Source organism: Octodon degus, unplaced genomic scaffold (genome assembly GCF_000260255.1).
Source record: "Octodon degus isolate 3935 unplaced genomic scaffold, OctDeg1.0 scaffold00040, whole genome shotgun sequence".
NCBI classification, from domain to species: Eukaryota; Metazoa; Chordata; class Mammalia; order Rodentia; family Octodontidae; genus Octodon; species Octodon degus.
This window is the reverse complement of record NW_004524616.1, coordinates 3,384,490-3,401,191: the sequence shown is the minus strand read 5'-3', so window position 1 is coordinate 3,401,191 and position 16,702 is coordinate 3,384,490. Positions and strand designations below refer to the sequence as shown.

At 36.4% G+C, this 16,702-nt stretch overlaps 1 protein-coding gene across 4 annotated transcripts in view; it reads right to left on the bottom strand.

Annotated features, from left to right (window-relative positions):
• Window positions 1-16,702, bottom strand: part of Spink5 (serine peptidase inhibitor, Kazal type 5) — a 72,082-nt gene that overhangs the window by 53,708 nt on the left and 1,672 nt on the right. Inside the window, exons 3-4 of one of the 4 annotated variants that reach the window (XM_023715327.1) lie at window positions 12,571-12,698; window positions 10,629-10,701 (exon numbers count right to left, since the gene is read on the bottom strand). The exons of the other annotated variants lie outside the window; for them this stretch is intronic. Of the exons in view, the coding sequence (XP_023571095.1) occupies window positions 10,629-10,701; window positions 12,571-12,698 (201 nt within the window). The remainder of the gene's footprint in view (window positions 1-10,628; window positions 10,702-12,570; window positions 12,699-16,702) is intronic. 4 annotated transcript variants of the gene reach the window in all.

Here is a 16,702-nt window from a genome sequence, read left to right as displayed (position 1 = left end):
TAGCTGAGCAAAATGTCAAGTTTCCAGAATTAAAGAGCAAAACCAAAGATCGAGAGAAAGATAAGCATAGACATGATAGCCAAAAGTGCAAGTCTAGTTAGTAAATAAAGTATGGAGAAATATAGGCTATTTTCAGAAAACAAACTGAGAGAGAGCTAATGTATATTAGAGGAGAAGGACACAGGCATTAGCTATTGGCAGGCACTGATATTAACAGTGATAATTAATTGAAAGTATGGATTTTGATTCAGAGCCATTCAGTTGCATACGCTGCACTTTCATACAACCGACAGCACAGTAGGTTTGCTTGCATTAGTATCTCCACAAGGGTAACTGAGTCATGGCTAGGACATTATAATGGCTGTGACATTACTAGGTGGCAGGAATTCTTAGCTCCATTATCATTTTATGGTACCACATTGGTTCATACAATCTATCACTGACCAAAACGTCATTCATTTTCTGTTTTTCTCAGCAACATTTTTTTGGTATAAAAATATTTGCACTTATTTTGTTAAATTTATTTCTACATATTATATGCTACTGAGTATAGAATTAATAATTTAATTTTCAGATTATATTTGCTAATGTATAGCAATATGATTGACTTTGTACTACTGGTTTTATAATTAAAAATATTTTATATATTTATTTGTTTGGTGCAGGGTCTTGCTACACAGCTTGAACTCATAGTGATCCAGTTTTGGTGGCTGGTGTGATGGCTTGCATAAGGTACCAGCTATTGAACCTGGGTCCTTGCACTTGCCAGGCAGGCCCTTAGATGGCTGAGCTATCGCCCTTGCTCTACTAGTTTTATTTTATGCTATTATTTTTTATTTTTATGTATGTATTTAGTACAGGGTCTACAGAGTCTCACTACACGGATCACTCTCGGAGTGATCATCCTGTTTTCAGTCTCCCAAGTACTGGGATTACAGGCATGCACCACCACACCCAGTCTATGCCCTACTGGTTTTATGTGCGGAAACTTCATTCAATTCATTTATTGGTTCTAGTAATTTGGGGAACTTAGGATATTTTGTATGCAGCATCACTTGCTTACAACTGAAGGTAGTTGCTTCTTTTCCAATCACTGCATTTAATTAAGTAATTCTACTTAGTGGCTAGAACCTCCAGTTCAATGTTGAAGAGAGATATTTGGAGTAATCTTCTCTTTGCTGTCTTTTCAATACTAAAGACAAAGTCTTCCCCCTCCGTATGATGTCAGCCACAGATTTTTCATAGATAATGTTCATTAAACTAAGAAAGTTTATTCCTCAGAGAGTTTATTGTTTATCTTGAATAACTGTTAGATTTTCCTAAATTATTTTCAACACATTCAAGGTGAATTTCACTTAAGGCAGTGAACAATATGCAGCACTAGACAAAAATCTAGCTCTGTGATATCACTGGTATTAAACTAATTTTCTTTCCTTAAGTCAACCTTCCATTTTTGGAATAATTCCCACTTGGTCATGGATTTGTGATTCTGATGTTAAGGATTTAACTGGAAAAATTTTTTGTGAAGGACTTCAACCATCCATATTTATGAAGAACATTTGTCAACAGCTTCCTACTGGGGGCTGTGTGTTTTGAGCCAGGGTCATGCTATGTACTTCAGGCTGAGCTTGAACTCACTCTGTATCCCAGCCTACCTCAAACTCATGGATCATCCTGCCTGAGCCTACACAGTGCTGGAATCACAGGCTTTGCCACCACCATGCCTGGTTTATTTCTTGTGCCTGTGATAATTTTATGTAGTTTTTTTTTCTGTATCAGAATAATGTTCGCCTCACAGAAAGAAGTGAGGAGTGTCTCCTCCATTTCCTGAATGAATCGCTAAAGAACTGCTGTCAGCACTGAATTTTAATCAACCAACACAATCAGATGGGGCTGATTGACATTACTGATTGAAATTCTTCATTTACTCTTCATGCATTCTAATTTTCTATCTCTTCTTGGTCAGTTTTAACAACTTACTTCATTCTATGAATTTTTTCCATCTTATCTAAGTAATTTTATTTTTGGCATAGTTTTTATTTATAATAACCAATTATAAACAAGGAGACCCTATCTCCTTCAAAATTTCTTGTGGTAGAGTCTCACTGTATAGTCTATGCTGGCTTTGAACTCACGGCAATCCTTCTGCTGTAGCCTCTGGACTACTGGGATTATAAGCACTTACCATTATCCCTGACATTTTTAGGTTATCTATTGATGTCTTCTATTTCATTTGTGTTTTAAGTTATTTTTTTTCTTTTCTCCATCTTTGTTAATTTAAGTAAGATGTTTTTCAGGTTTGTTTTTATTTTCAAAGAATCAATTTTGATTTTTATTAATTTCTACCATTATATTGTTTTATTTTTATTTTTGGGTACTGGGAATAGAACTCAGGACCTTGCACTTGCCAGGCAGGCACTTATGCCACTGAGCTATCCCCCTCAGGCTTTATATTGTTTTGTATTTTATGATTTGGGATTTAAATTTTATATGCCCCTTCTTTCTGTTTACTTCACATCTAGTCTACTTTTCTTTTTCTTAGTTTTTAAAAATGGATACTTGCCTTTTTATTATTTGACTGCATTCTTCTTTTCTGAATTAGGCAGTTAAAGCTATAGACAGTTTTTTAAAGCTAAATTCTATGTATTAAAATATCTTAGTTCTATATATTGAATTTCTTTTCCTGTTTATGTACTTGGTACAGGGTCTCACTACATAGCTCGGACTCGTAGTGATCCTTCTGTTTTCAGCCACCCCAGCACTGGGCTTACACAAGGGCTCCACCAGCTGGGTCACGGTGGCCAGCTCAGTATGCCCAGGGGCAGGGCCAACATCTATGTATTAAATTTCTTCTTTCTTTTTTCTTTTTGGCAGAACCAGGGATTGAACTCAGGCCCTTGTGCTTGCCAAGGAAGAAGCACTTATTCTACTGAGCCATCTTTCTTTGATTCATCAGTTCAGCTGGAAGTATGTTGCAGAAATTTTTTTTTTCCTGTATTTAGGACAGGGTCTACAAGGTCTCACTATGTAGATCGGACTCTTAGTGATTCTCCTGTATTCAGCTGCCCAAATGCTGGGAGTACAGGTGCAAGCCACCACGCCCAGTCTCAAATGCAGTCTCAGCACGCCCGCGGGCAGGGCTGGCATGGCACACCAGGGATCGAACCCTGGCTGCTGCGCTCTGCCTAAGCAGGTGCTTTAGTCTGCTGAACTACCAGGCCAGCCCTGTTACCTTTTTCCTTTTTTTTTTTTTTTTTTTTTTTTCTTCTTTTTTTATGGAACCAGGGATTGAACTCAGTCCCTTGTGCTTGCCAGGCAAGTGCTTATTCTATTGAGCTATCTCCCCAGCCCTCCTGGTAACTTTCACATGTTTGGTGACTATTACAATTAATTTTGATTGTTGGTTTTGATTTTAATTTTGTTATGGTCAAATTAATCCTTTTTCATTTTATTGAGGTGTGGGGTTTTTTTTTTGTTTTGTTTTTTGGATTTTTTTTTGGCAGAATTGGGGATTGAACTCAGGCCTTTGTACTTGCCAGGGAAGCACTTATTCCACTGAGCCATCTCCCTGGCCCCAAGTTATTTTTATATCTATCTTAAGTAGCTTATCTTGAAGTTTTCTGTAACTTTCAAAAAATGTATATTCTATAAACATTGCATAGTGCTTTCTTTATTTCAGTTAAGCCTGTTAATTTGATAGCAATTGTTCAAGTTGTCTGTACCTATAGTCTTATTTAGCTTTTTGTCAAGTTTTGAGAGTGGAGTATTCAAATTTCTAACTCTTTTTGTCAAATTGTTTATTTCTTGTGTAGCATTTTTTTGTTTCATAAACTGTAGTCCTACGTTACTATGTGCATAAATATTTATTATTGTTATATTTCTGGACATCTTGTCACTTTAAATTATTGAATGTCTCTATTTCTTAATAATTTTTTTGTGTTAATGTCTATTTTTCTACTATTAATATAGTCAATCATGTCCTCTTAAGGTTGCGTGTGGTCTATATTACTTTTTTCATCATTCCAAGTTACTGTCTTTGAATCCGAGGAGCATTTACTGAAGACTGATTTTAATTGTTTTTATATCATTTGACAATCCCTGTTTTTCAAATGGTATGCTTAAACATTTACGTGTAGTATAACTTGATTTCATTGTGTTTATATTTTCTATTGGTTTTTAAAATGTGCTTGTTCTTTTTGCCTCTCTATTCTTCTACCACTGCCTTCGTGTAGGTTCTGGTATGCATTCTTTTGTTGATTTTGTGTGTTTAATATTTTCTAAGCAGTTACTCTAGTAATTATGTGTATTACTTTATCATAATTTTGTCAAATTAATATTTAAATTTGGTAAATTATAGAAATCTTGTCTTATTATACCATAATTTCCTGCAGCTTGGCTTGGGTATTATTATCTTGCATAAATTTCTACACCCAATTAAAGATAATCATAAATGTTATTTTTAATGATACTGTAACTTTTTCACAGAAAGTCAAGAGAAAAATTTAAACATTTAGAATATAGAATTCTTTATATTAATCCACATTTTCATCAATCCACTGCTTTATCTTTCTGTAGGCACAAGCTGATTGATTAGCTCGATTGTTACTTGCAAGGCAGCTTTGTCAGGAAGAAAGTCAGATTTCCTTGATAGGATAATATTTTATTTTGCCCTAATTTTTATGGGATAGTTTTGCAGGATGTAAGATCTTCATTAACCTGTTCTTTTTCCTTCCAGCTTTCTGAGCATGTCATTCCATTGTCTTTGATTGATTAAAGAAACTGAATGTTTATTTGTTTCTTATTGTGCAAAGGTGTTGCCTCATAGTATGAAAACAGCACTAGCAAATGCAGTATATTGCAAAATTAAGACAGTGCTGCTTTTTACCTGGAACTGTACAATTATTTAAAGGAAGAATATCCTTTAGCCATTTTTATCCAAATCTAGCAAAGAATGTAAGCAAGTTACGATATTATATAAGGCATTCAACGATAACATTGAATGACACAGTTTTTCTAATTTGTTTTTACCATGGATAATTTTATCAATTCTGAATTTTGGGACCCACACCCAGTAGTAGAGTTGAGAATCCTTTCTTTTCCACTGGGATTTCTTAAAATTGTTATTTTAAATCTTCTGTCTACCACTAATTTAAGATAACTGTGCTCGAATAAGTTATCTCCTACTGGTTTATTTAGATGTTGCATTTTTACTCCTCAATAGATTTGACATATTTGCATATCATCTGTTTCTTCACGCACGACCATATCAAGTTTTGAAATCTCGCTCAATAATGGTTTTTTTAAATCAGTCAACCATCTTCATAAGATTTATTGTGAAGTTCTGGATTTTTTGCAAGCATTCTACCAATTTCAGTTATTTCTCTTGCAAACTTGTCTTGCTTTTTCAATTTTGTCCCAGCTTTAGGCAGACTACAGTAAACAGCAGCTCCCAAAACTTCCTGAGCAAAATTGCAGATTCACACCATTCCAATCCACTTGCTCTTGTTATCTGCTGATGTTTCTCCAGGAATTTAAGGCAGAGAAGAGCCAGTCAGCACCCAACAGCCAGCATTTGCCCGGCTGAGAGTTCTCAGGTTTGCAGTGTTCTCTACTCCCTCTGGCCCTCAGCATTTCAGATGAAAACCTATGTCACTTATATACACCATTTCCAAATTTCTTTATGTTTTGATTTTAACATTTTGATCATTGGGCTTCTTTGTGTTGATTGCATTTGGGTCTCACTGAGCTTCTGGAATGCTCAAGTCAATTTTTACGTCAAATTAAGGGTATTTGTCCCTGTTCCTCAGAAGGGTCTATTCTTTTTCTTCCCTTCCTTCTAATTCCATATTCTATCACGTTTCTGTTGGCATGCCCATTGTCCCAAAGATTCTATGAATATTTTGATTATTCTTAAATATTTCCTTTCTGTACTTTCATTGCCAATTTTATTAATTTTCTTTGAGTTTTCCAACTTCTTCTGCAACCACAAATATGTGTTTTAGACTACCAAAATTCTCTTTTCATTTTTTTGTTCGTCAAATCTAGAATTTCCATTTGATTCTTTATATTGTTTATTTTTTATTGAAAATCTGCAATTGTTTATTTACTGTTAATGGTTCCACACTTTCTCCTAATTTTTCCAAATGAATGGGGTACTTTTTCTTTGCTTCTGTCGCTGGATGAAGTCTTTGAAATCTTTCTTTCCTTTAAATTGCAGCTGCTGAGGCCTCTGTCTGATAGTAAAATACTGACAGCTGTGGAATTTTTGTTCTCTTGTTTCTCATGGGCCTGTATTCTTTATTTCCCCCATATATCTTCACAGTTTATTGCTCTGCCAATGATTTAAAACTGTATTCAAACAATTACCTCAACCTATCTGTTTACCAATCTTCCAAAATGAATGTGGCTATGACGATTTCAAACATGCACAATATTTTAAAAAAGAAAACAGTACATGTGGAAATTTGAAAGTTCAATTTTTACAAAAATAGTCAACTAAATACCTCTATCTAATAAGGTGGACTTTTGTGTATAGAGGGAGACATGCATAGTTCATTTTCATATCAAGCGTTTGTCTTCCACTGCAGTATTTTGTATCTTCTAAACACATGTACAAGTCTTAAATTTGAATTGTGTGAATTTCTTGGGTCTTCTTTAGTCTCTGATGCCTATATACGAAGACTGAGTCAAGAGTATATTTTCCCAATCATGTCTGCAACCTCAGGCTATCCTTATTACCTTGGCAAAGACCTTCACCTCCACCAAGTATACCTCTTGGCACAGTGGTCCATCTACTACTCATGCGAATGCTTACCCCTTCACTAGTGTCTGTGCACTCTCTGGGGCTTATAGCTTACCCTGAAAAATCCTCCATGCTCTGCAACCAAGGCAGGAACTTACATGGGGGCATCCCTGCACAAGAACACCAAGACTTACCCACAATTCAACAGAGTTGTTTGTTTGGGTCATAAATTGTTTGCAGATTGGCATGGGGTGTTAGTAAACCTTCGAAGTGTGAAGATGACTTTTTTTGGTTCAAGTTGTCTAGCACTAAACCTGGTAGTGGAAAAGGCAATTTGCTGACTCCTAGAGGAATTTCATGTAGATTTCCAAACCAAGAAAAAAAGAATTGATAAGAAAAAGAGACAAACTTTTCTTTTGATTATAATTATTAAATTTCTGAATAAAATATTGTTATTCAGATCCAATAAAGATGAAAAGGACTATGCAGTAGCCTAAGAAAATAATAAAGATTCAACTTAGGAAACCTATCTAAAAATTATATTAACAGACAAAAAGAAACAGAGCACTTTTATAGTTTAAGAGAAGGGGTCTGATAATGACAATGGATCTTCTGAAGACAAAAAAAACCCCTGTTTTCTGAAACTTGGTAAAGTTTGTGGATGAGACTCCTTCTGAAAAATATACATAATGCAGAAACTTTAGAGATATTCTCCATAATTAAGGAGAGATATAGAAGTTTCATGTTCATCGCTATCACTAGTTTTTAACTTTTTAATGTAAAATTCCTGACAACAATATAAAGAAATGAAGAATGACAAGATTGAACAAAAATATAAAAAGCCTACTTTATAAAGATAATGTCACTACTGCCAAAAAAACTCCAGAATCAAAGAGCCACAGAATATATCATAAATTGTCTAACTATAATCTGCAGAATCATTGTAATTTGTCTGTACCAATGCTAGCCAGGGAAAAATACAATCGAAATCAAAGTAGCAGTAAAATAGCAATAAAATTGTACATTTTGTAAGCACTAGCTAAAATTATTTTTAAAATGTGTGTGGAGAATATTTTATAAATTCCATAAAATATATAAAGATAAGAATTTATGTTAAGATTCTTTTTTATGTACTTAGTACAGGATCTACAGGGTCTCACTAAACAGATCAGACTCCCAGTGATCCTCCTGTTTTCAAGCCTCCCAGGCACTGGGATTACAGGCATGTGTCACCATGCCCAGCCTTAATCTCTGTCTCAGTGTCCCCTGGGGGTGGGGCCAGCACAGCCCTCTGGGGATCAAATCCCAGTCCCTGTGCTTGCCTAAGCAGGTGCTTTAGTCCGCTGAGCTTCTGGCTTGCCCTTCAATTTTTAGTTTCATGAGCTGAGAAAAAAGACTTCATTATTAAAGCCAACAACTGATTTGGAGAAAAAAGAGAGAACTCAAAATGTACATATAAATTCAAGTAAATAATGTCCTATAAAATTGACAACCTAAATCATGAGAAATATTAAATGAATAAATCAATTAAAAATAAATTCCCCTGTAGACCCACAACATTAGAGAGCTTAAACTCTGATTAACTGGGTTGGGGCAGTAGGGATAAAAATTTTAAAATGGAGTCCAATTTGGAATCCAATGCTTTGAATCCAACAGATAGAAGACTTGTTGATGAAATGAATCACAGAGTTTAGAAGTGAAAGGCTGACATACTAATGAAGAGAATGTGATAAAAGATAAGGAAAGATGCTGTCTGTAGGAGGAATAGTCTTGAGAGGGTACAGGACCAGTGTGAGTAGCTGGGCTGTTTTTGATGGGAGGAATCTAAGCAGAAAAAGTAGGTAGACTATTCATTTTTTGTGGTGAAGAGAAAAAAATACCACTAGCAAAAATCTAATGAACTGCATGGACCCCAAATGCTGTCATATATTCACAGAAATTGTGTGGTTGCTTTGTGTTTTGTTTTGTTTTGTTTTGTTTTATAATTTAGGAGAAGGCAAGAAGAGGGCATGGGATTTTGCAGAATGACTCTATATCTAAATAAGACATTTATTATCCCTGATTATCTCTTTTTTATTACAGGTAGAAGATGTGCAAAGATCGAGTAATGATAGTATTGTCTTTTAAAAACCCAGACTCCTTGAACCCAGAACAAGAATTTACTCAACTATGTTTACTGTGGAGGTTGAGGTTCTTGGACATTCTTGAGAAATACCAACAGAGGAGATGTTAGCTTGGTTAGATCAAGGATGTTAAGAGAAGCCAGGGCAGATCTGCCCTGACTGGTCCCTTTAATTGTGTCAAGGAAAGGGGTGGAGGAAGAGAGAGATGAATTCGTGCCACAGAGGAGAACAGGAGGTGATGGCAGTAGCTGAAGATGGCACCCACTTTTTCAAGCTCTTTATTTTTTTTAATCGATACAGGGTCTCACTACTTAGTTGACACTTGTAGTGATTCTCCTATCTCAGCCTCTCTCGTGCTGGGATTACAGTGTGCATGCACTTCTATGCCCAGTTTCAGGGCAGCACAGTGTGCCCAGAGTTCCAGGCCCCGTATGGCATGTGGTACTGAAGATTGACTCAGGTCCTTGTGCTTGCCAGGCAGGCACTTAGACTGCTGAGCTAACTCCTTAGCCCTCAAGCACTTCAGAGATAGTTTAGGCTAGGAATTTCAAATAGTATGAGGTCACATTTTTAAATTTTATTTTTATATTTTTACATAAACAAAATTCTGTTTAAATAAAAGGTAGACTTATCAAGGAAATGTTTGTCTAGTATTCTAATTGTGTTCAGTTTTTCTTTCCTACTTCTGTATTATTCAATCTTTTTTAGGGCCAGCCAAATGGCTCAGCAGATTAAAGAGCCTGCAAGCAGGCATAGGGGCTGGGGATTCAATCCCCTGGGTTTGCCATGCCGGTCCCGCCCCCGGGGTGCACTGAAATGGCAATTGAGACTGGGAGTGATGTCCCAGAGGGCGGATTGCTACAAGTTTGATCTAGTAGTGAGATCCTGAACACCCTGTAGACCCTTCAAAAAAAAAATTGTAACCAGTGAACACTTTTCTCAAGCAAAATATATGCCTGACTCTCAATTTTCTCAGGGTCTACAGGGTGTTCTGGGTCTCACTACTAGATCAGACTCATAGCTAGTCTCCTGTTTACAGCCTCCCAAGAGATGGTATTACAGGCGCGGCTCCACATCCAGTCTCAATTGCCATCCTAGCGCGTCCCAGGGGGCGGGCCCAGCAAGGCAGGCCTGGGATGAACCCCCAGCCCATTTACCTCAATAGCTATGGATAAACAACTAAAATTGAAGATTTCTGAAAAGAATCAAATGAATAAAAGAGAAGGGAGGTAGAATGAGTTGAATGACTGTTAACACATGTTCAGCACCCGATGACTTTTAAAAGTAGTTTCTCATTGAACACATTAAGCATTGAGAGGGAGAGACAGAGAGAGACAGAGACAGAGACAATGACAGAATCAGAGAGACAGAGACAGAGACAGGCAGAGAGAGGTGGAGAGAGACACCAAACAGATACCCAGAGAGAGTTACTGAGAAACACACATTGTCCAAGTTACACAGGCATAACCATTCTGTAGTAGATTTGATCTACTTCCTCTGTTCCAGGAAGGCATTTACTGGAGCTGGGCAGGTTGGGAGGAATGAGAAATGGCCCTGGCTTACTCCACCTCTTAGCATCTGTCAGTGCCCGAAATGTTTTCAGAAAGTTGGGTCATGGGTTGGGCTAATGGGCAAGATGTACCAGATATTTAGCCCACCCCTGGACTAAGCTGTGTCCCCTCCCTTCTAAGTAGCTCTCTTCACAACAGCTACAACCTAGTAATTAGGAAATTAACAGATAGCTCTCATGAAAGCAGTCTCACCTTTACTTGGGCAGTGTCTCTAGTGACTCTTGCTAAATGTACAGCCCTTTCCTGGGATTTTGTAGCATTTTCTCTGCAAGAGAATAAGGAATCACACCCTTTTGATATTGTTTGCCCAACTTTCCAGAAGAAGAACCTCATGGTAAAGTTCTCATTGATTTTTACTGGTCTCCTCAGCTCAATCTACCATGTCAAATGTAGAGATAAGCCCTGAAAGGGAAAGACAGCATAAATATCACTTAGTGCTGAGGAAAACCTCTCAAATATTAACTATTCTGGGCATATTCCTAGCTTTTAACTTACATAACTTATTGCCTCCCTTAAATATTTCCAAAAAACCTTAATGATTAACAACTCCAAAAACTATCTGTACCACTACTTGAATACAACCCTTGGATGACTGTACTTACACGGAATCAAATATCTATGTAGCTGTCTATATTGGTCCTGATTCCAGCCTCTAGTGCCCCACAGAGAAAGTCAATTCCTTTTTTCGGTAATTGGCAAATAACTTTTACATGTTGCACTCTTTCAAGTTTAAGACAATGAATTCATTCCAATATATTTTCCATAGGCACTAAAAATTATTATTGAATGAGTAACTCCAAAGTGATAAATCATTGTGTAAGTCAAGTCTTAAAATATTCTAGTTTTGTTGTGAATTATTTTTCAATAAATTTATTATATTCATAAATTTGATTTCATGTTAAGATACTCTATGCAGTGACAAGAAAATTTCATAGTCAATGATATACCTGCTGGTTTACATTTAGTTTTCAAGGGAATGAGAAAGGATTATTCATCCTGCTGCTGGCTCCTGGACTATACCTGTCTTCCTCCATTCTCATCACCAGAAAGCAGCACATATCATCAAAATTTTAAGCCTCAATATTATTAGATATGTAAAATTAAATCTCTCAGAGAGTAACAACCTGACATTTTAGAAAGTCAATTATAGGGGCTGGAGAGATAGCTTAGTGGCATAAGCACTTCCCTGGCAAGCGCGAGGGCCTTAGTTCAATCCCTGGTTCCGAAAAAAAAAAAAAAAGCCAATTATAAAAGATCTATCTTAAGTTGATAGGCTCAATATTAGATTGGTACCAGTGCTGAAATTTTAATGGTGATCGGAATTGAAGATGAATTCCCAGGTCACAAATTAAGGACATCGAAGATTGAACTCATTGATGGTGTTTCCTTAGGCCCTGGCGTCAATGTACACCACCACAGAAAAACAACAACAGCAACAACAATTTCTTATAGAGAATATTGAAAAAAACAAAAACAATTAAGGCACTCTGACTTGAATACCTACAACTGAAACTCAAGTCAACTTGTGAAATATCACTGAGAGAAGGAAATCAAGTAAAAAGCATTAGAGAGATGTGAAATCGTTGGGTAGCATCTAGCAAACTCATGATGCTAACTCTTTCCAAGCTGCAAGAAGCTATAAACAGTGAACAACCTTTAGTTACATCTCATCCTCCAAGACTTCCAGATATCAGTAGGCTACAGAGTCAGTATAAATTCTGCCTAAATCCTTCTATTGATTGAATCCTCCAAGGAGATTCTAGTATGCTTCTCCAAGGGATTTTTTCCTAGCCTCTCAGCTAAACAGAATTAGGTCTTAACCTAGCCTGAGTTCTCTGACATTCTCCCTTAAATTACATGTTCCTAACAGAGTTCAAAGTGGAACAACATCCTCAAAAGACTGTAGACTGCCATATAAGATAATAATTGTGGCTAGTTCGAAATGCCTTTGTAATCTCATTCTAAGGATTACTAAGATTACACTGGATATTACTTGTTAATTTTATCTTGCAGAATGTGTCAGAACAGCCAGCTAAGTATGTTATTTAAATATTGAAGTTTAGAAAAATACAATAGAAAGAAAAGAGTGGTGTATTCAGTTCAGAGAGTAGCAGGTAAGGGGAAGATTACTCACAATATCTTTTTGCATGTGACACATTTGTTGATGAATGCTATTTCAACAGGGATTTGGAAAAGATTGTTATCTTGAGGACAGAACAATTTTCCATTTTCCAGCAATGCCTGAAATTCACTGCATGTTTCCTGAAAAGGCAGACTGCATTTACTAAAATCTCATTTTAAAAATAAACTTCAGAACTCCCAAGGACAATATTATTGAATTGTCAATATTCCCTTGTACAGGAAGAATTTATTCCATTGATAGGAGTAACAAAAACAAAAATAATGACTCCGGGTCATCTGCTGGAGATGACAAATTCACCTATTTAGCATGCATGATGTATAATTAGTAAAATGGAAAAAATAGAAAACATGGAATCAAAAGAGCTGATTTTACATTCTCAGGTTTTATTCAGAACCTCAATAACTTTAGCAACTTAATATTCCAAAGACTCCATTATATGACCTCAAACAGGAATACAAATGCATGCATTTAATAGGAAGATTAAATGTTGCAAGTGCATGAAATAGATATTCAATCACATTTTCTTGTTTCTTTGTTACTAAAGTAGTGGTGGTGATAAGAACTGGTATGGGAATATAGAAAGAAGGCACATAAAGTATGTGGCATACCATATGAGCCAGCATTTCTGTGAATGGAATATGGAAGGGTGGTGAACCTAGACAATGCTTGGACATGGGACACTTTCAGATCCCTCCTCCCATATTTATCAAAGTAGATGCTGCAAAATATCAGCCCTTAGAAAAGTCAACAGTTGGTAAATGGAAAAGACCACCTTTCTCATATGTCTGCACCCATTTTCTGTATTGATTCACTTTTTGGAAAAAATATTCACATTGTTTGATGTATCATTTGACCTTGAGCACAGGCAGGCCTGCTTTAATATTAAGGAAGCAGAAGTTTCAGGGCCTTCACTGCCACTTCTTTCTCCAAGACCTTGGGAGAGCATAGTCATTTTTTATTTTCAAAGTTTTATTCTTTTCTTAAAAGTGCCTCCACTCCTTGGTGCATATCTGCAATCCCAGTGCTTGAGAGACTGAAAAAGGGAGGATCACTACGAGTCTGAGCTGCATAGTGAGACCCTGTACCAAATACATTAAAAAATAAAAATAAAAATAAAACAGTACCCCACTCCCATTCCAACAACTAACACCACCAAAATCACCAACATTGTCGCTACCAGTAAAATGAAAGCCATTGGATATACAAAAGTAATGTGCTATTGTCTCAAAACTCTCTCTCTCTCTCTCTCTCTCTCTCTCTCTCTCTCTCTCTCTCTCTCTCTCTCTACCAAGTTCAGGGGGAGTAGAAATCATATTGAATATTAGAATTGATGATAAGACATGCAATCAATAGCCTTTCAAAGGAAAACTCTTTATTCATTCAGTATGTATATTCTCTTCCAAAAGACTGATTATTGGATTATATTGTACTTCCTGCACCTTTATAATAATGTAATTAATTAATAAACATTTATTATAAAATCCCTTTATTTTGCAAGGATCCATGGAAACAAGAGTGAATTAGACAGACTTATCTTTAAATGAACAGTGTTTATACCTAAAATAGGGAATGATGCATCTAATCAAGCCTTCTGAGCATGGTTAGAAAACCGGTAACACTCAAAGCATGATACATATAAAGAAGAGTAATATTGGAGGCCAGCCTGGGAAATTTTGCTGAGGATTACCTGTTAAAATACCTCTCAGCTTGTAATCACTACTCAGTGATCCTATCTTAATAGCACAATAGTAATTTCTGGCAACAGATTAACAACTGGGTATCTAGCAATTTGTGTCTTGTCTCTAATTCTGTAGTATTTTATGCTAACTTTGCAAGTTCCTGCCTAGTTTACCAGGTATAAAAAGAATCTTCTTGCAAATCTTATATTGGAACAAGAGCAGAATCTGGATCTTCACAGTAGAAATAGATCTCTTGGGAAATCAGCCTTAGAAAAACTATAAAGACTCATGATAATATCACAATGAAGCTCTAAATCATTTTCAATGTCTAATTGTTTAATAATAAATCCATCGGGATGACTACTGAATTGAATGTCCACAGTGTCACAGTTAACAGAGAGATTAATGCCTAGACAAATCTACATTTTTACAAATGGGCATTGAGAGCAAGTTAAGTTTTTGATCACAACATGTGATTCGTTTAGATGAGGCTCAATGCTATTTCCTGAGCTATAAAATTTTTCAGTCTGTTCTTTCACACACAAGAAAACCTGTACAAATTGACAGCCTAAGCTATGTTTTCCTCTGGGGAAAGCAGACTGCACTTACAATTACTATACCAGGGAGGGTTGAAGCAGCAGGGAAATTCACACCAACAAAGCATCCTGACTGGACACGGACTGTAGCTCCCAGCCTCTCAGCGTGCCTTTATTCTGTTCCTATTGCTGTTCTTATTTTCTGCACATCACTGAAAACCTGGATCTTCCTGGACTGACTACTGTTTGCCTTCATGGCTGTGGCCCGGTTGTTATTTTTCCTTCTCTATCGCAGACCTCATCTTCAAATCCTCCTAGACCTGGCATCACCTCAACTCCATGGAAGAGCACTGGCCAGTTCCCTCCAACTTTGTGATCGCCCTTCTGTAGTGAGAGTTAGGCATATGCTTAAGAATCTTGCAAGCTGTTACAGTATTTTTGCATGCTGTTTTGACTCATGTTTATTAAATGTTTATTAAATTTAATGTGTTTTGAGGGCAGACGTAACTCAAAGTCTTGCATTTGGATAAGAACAAAAGCCCAGCACCATCAACAGTTTGTTTGTTTGTTTGTTTTTGGATGGCTCAATATCCAAAGAATTTGATTAGAAAATTTTCCAGAAAAATCCTTTATGCTTTGTGATAGTGCCTTTTATGCTAGTGAAGTGGTTGACCCAATATTGTTAAACAGTTTTCAGTGAAATTGAGCTTAATGAGATGGAAAAATAGGAAGTGGAAATATTTGTCAGCACTCAGAACACTGAAAAATAAAATGATTCTTTTATGTTCGCTGAGATGTGAACAACATCATCCTCTTTTTCAGTGTAAAAGGCCCAAGCCAACTTACTCTCTTGCTTCTCTAAATCCAGGTTTTTTTCTACTTTACCTCACTCATGGAACTCTCCTGATTAAGCCAACTTAGATGAAGTGTAGAGACTATAACAAAATTCTCTAGTGTATTTCTATAAGAAGTTCGCTTTTTAAAAAGTAACAGTACAATACAGCCAGCAAGTATTTTAAGCACAGTTCAAACAGAGATGGTGTCGAGAAGAGCTAGCAGCACTTCCTACCTTTTGACTGTTCATGGTCCTTGAGTGATACAATGCACGTTGCTATGTACCTAACACTGCTTTAAATGATAAATTGATAACATGCATGAGGCAGAAATGACCTGTAGGCTTCTCCTTTAAATAGTAAATCTTAATTTGTATCAAAAATGGTTTAGTTTCTCAAAGAAAAGATCTCCTGTGTAAATACCCCTCCAAGTGCAGGAGCTTCTCCCTGGCCTCCCCTCATAAGGCACAAAGCCCTTTGCATGCAGCCCCACGCCACCTGCAGACCCTTCTTGAACACCACCTCCCAGGAAGATTGCCCTGATGGTCCAGTGAGAACAGATACTGCTTCAGTCTCTGGATTCCTTCTCAATCCTCCTTTATTTTTCTTCTAACACTAGTCTGTACTTAGTACTACATATTTTGCTAATTTATATATTCTTTTTTCCTGTACTAACAGATAAGTTTCAGAAAGATGAGATTTTCATCTAGTTTTTTCACTATAGAATATTCTCAGAATTTCATACAGGGTATTATATATAACAAGATCTCAATATATATTTATTGGATGAAATGTATACACTGATTATATATAGTAGATACAGAAAGCCCCTTTTGGAATCACAATTGCAAGAGAACGTTTTAGTTCTTGTATGATATATTGTAGTTTTGTTCAGTTGCTAAGTGGAGCAATAGTGGTCTTGGTTAGATGTATTATGTGTATATTGAATTTTAAAGTACTCCTTTAGCATGGTAGAGCACCTCTTTCAGATATCTGTCATCCCTAATACGTTGACTATGAGAGGAAGAGAGAGAGAGAGAGAGAGAGAGAGAGAGAGAGAGAGAGAGAGAGAGAG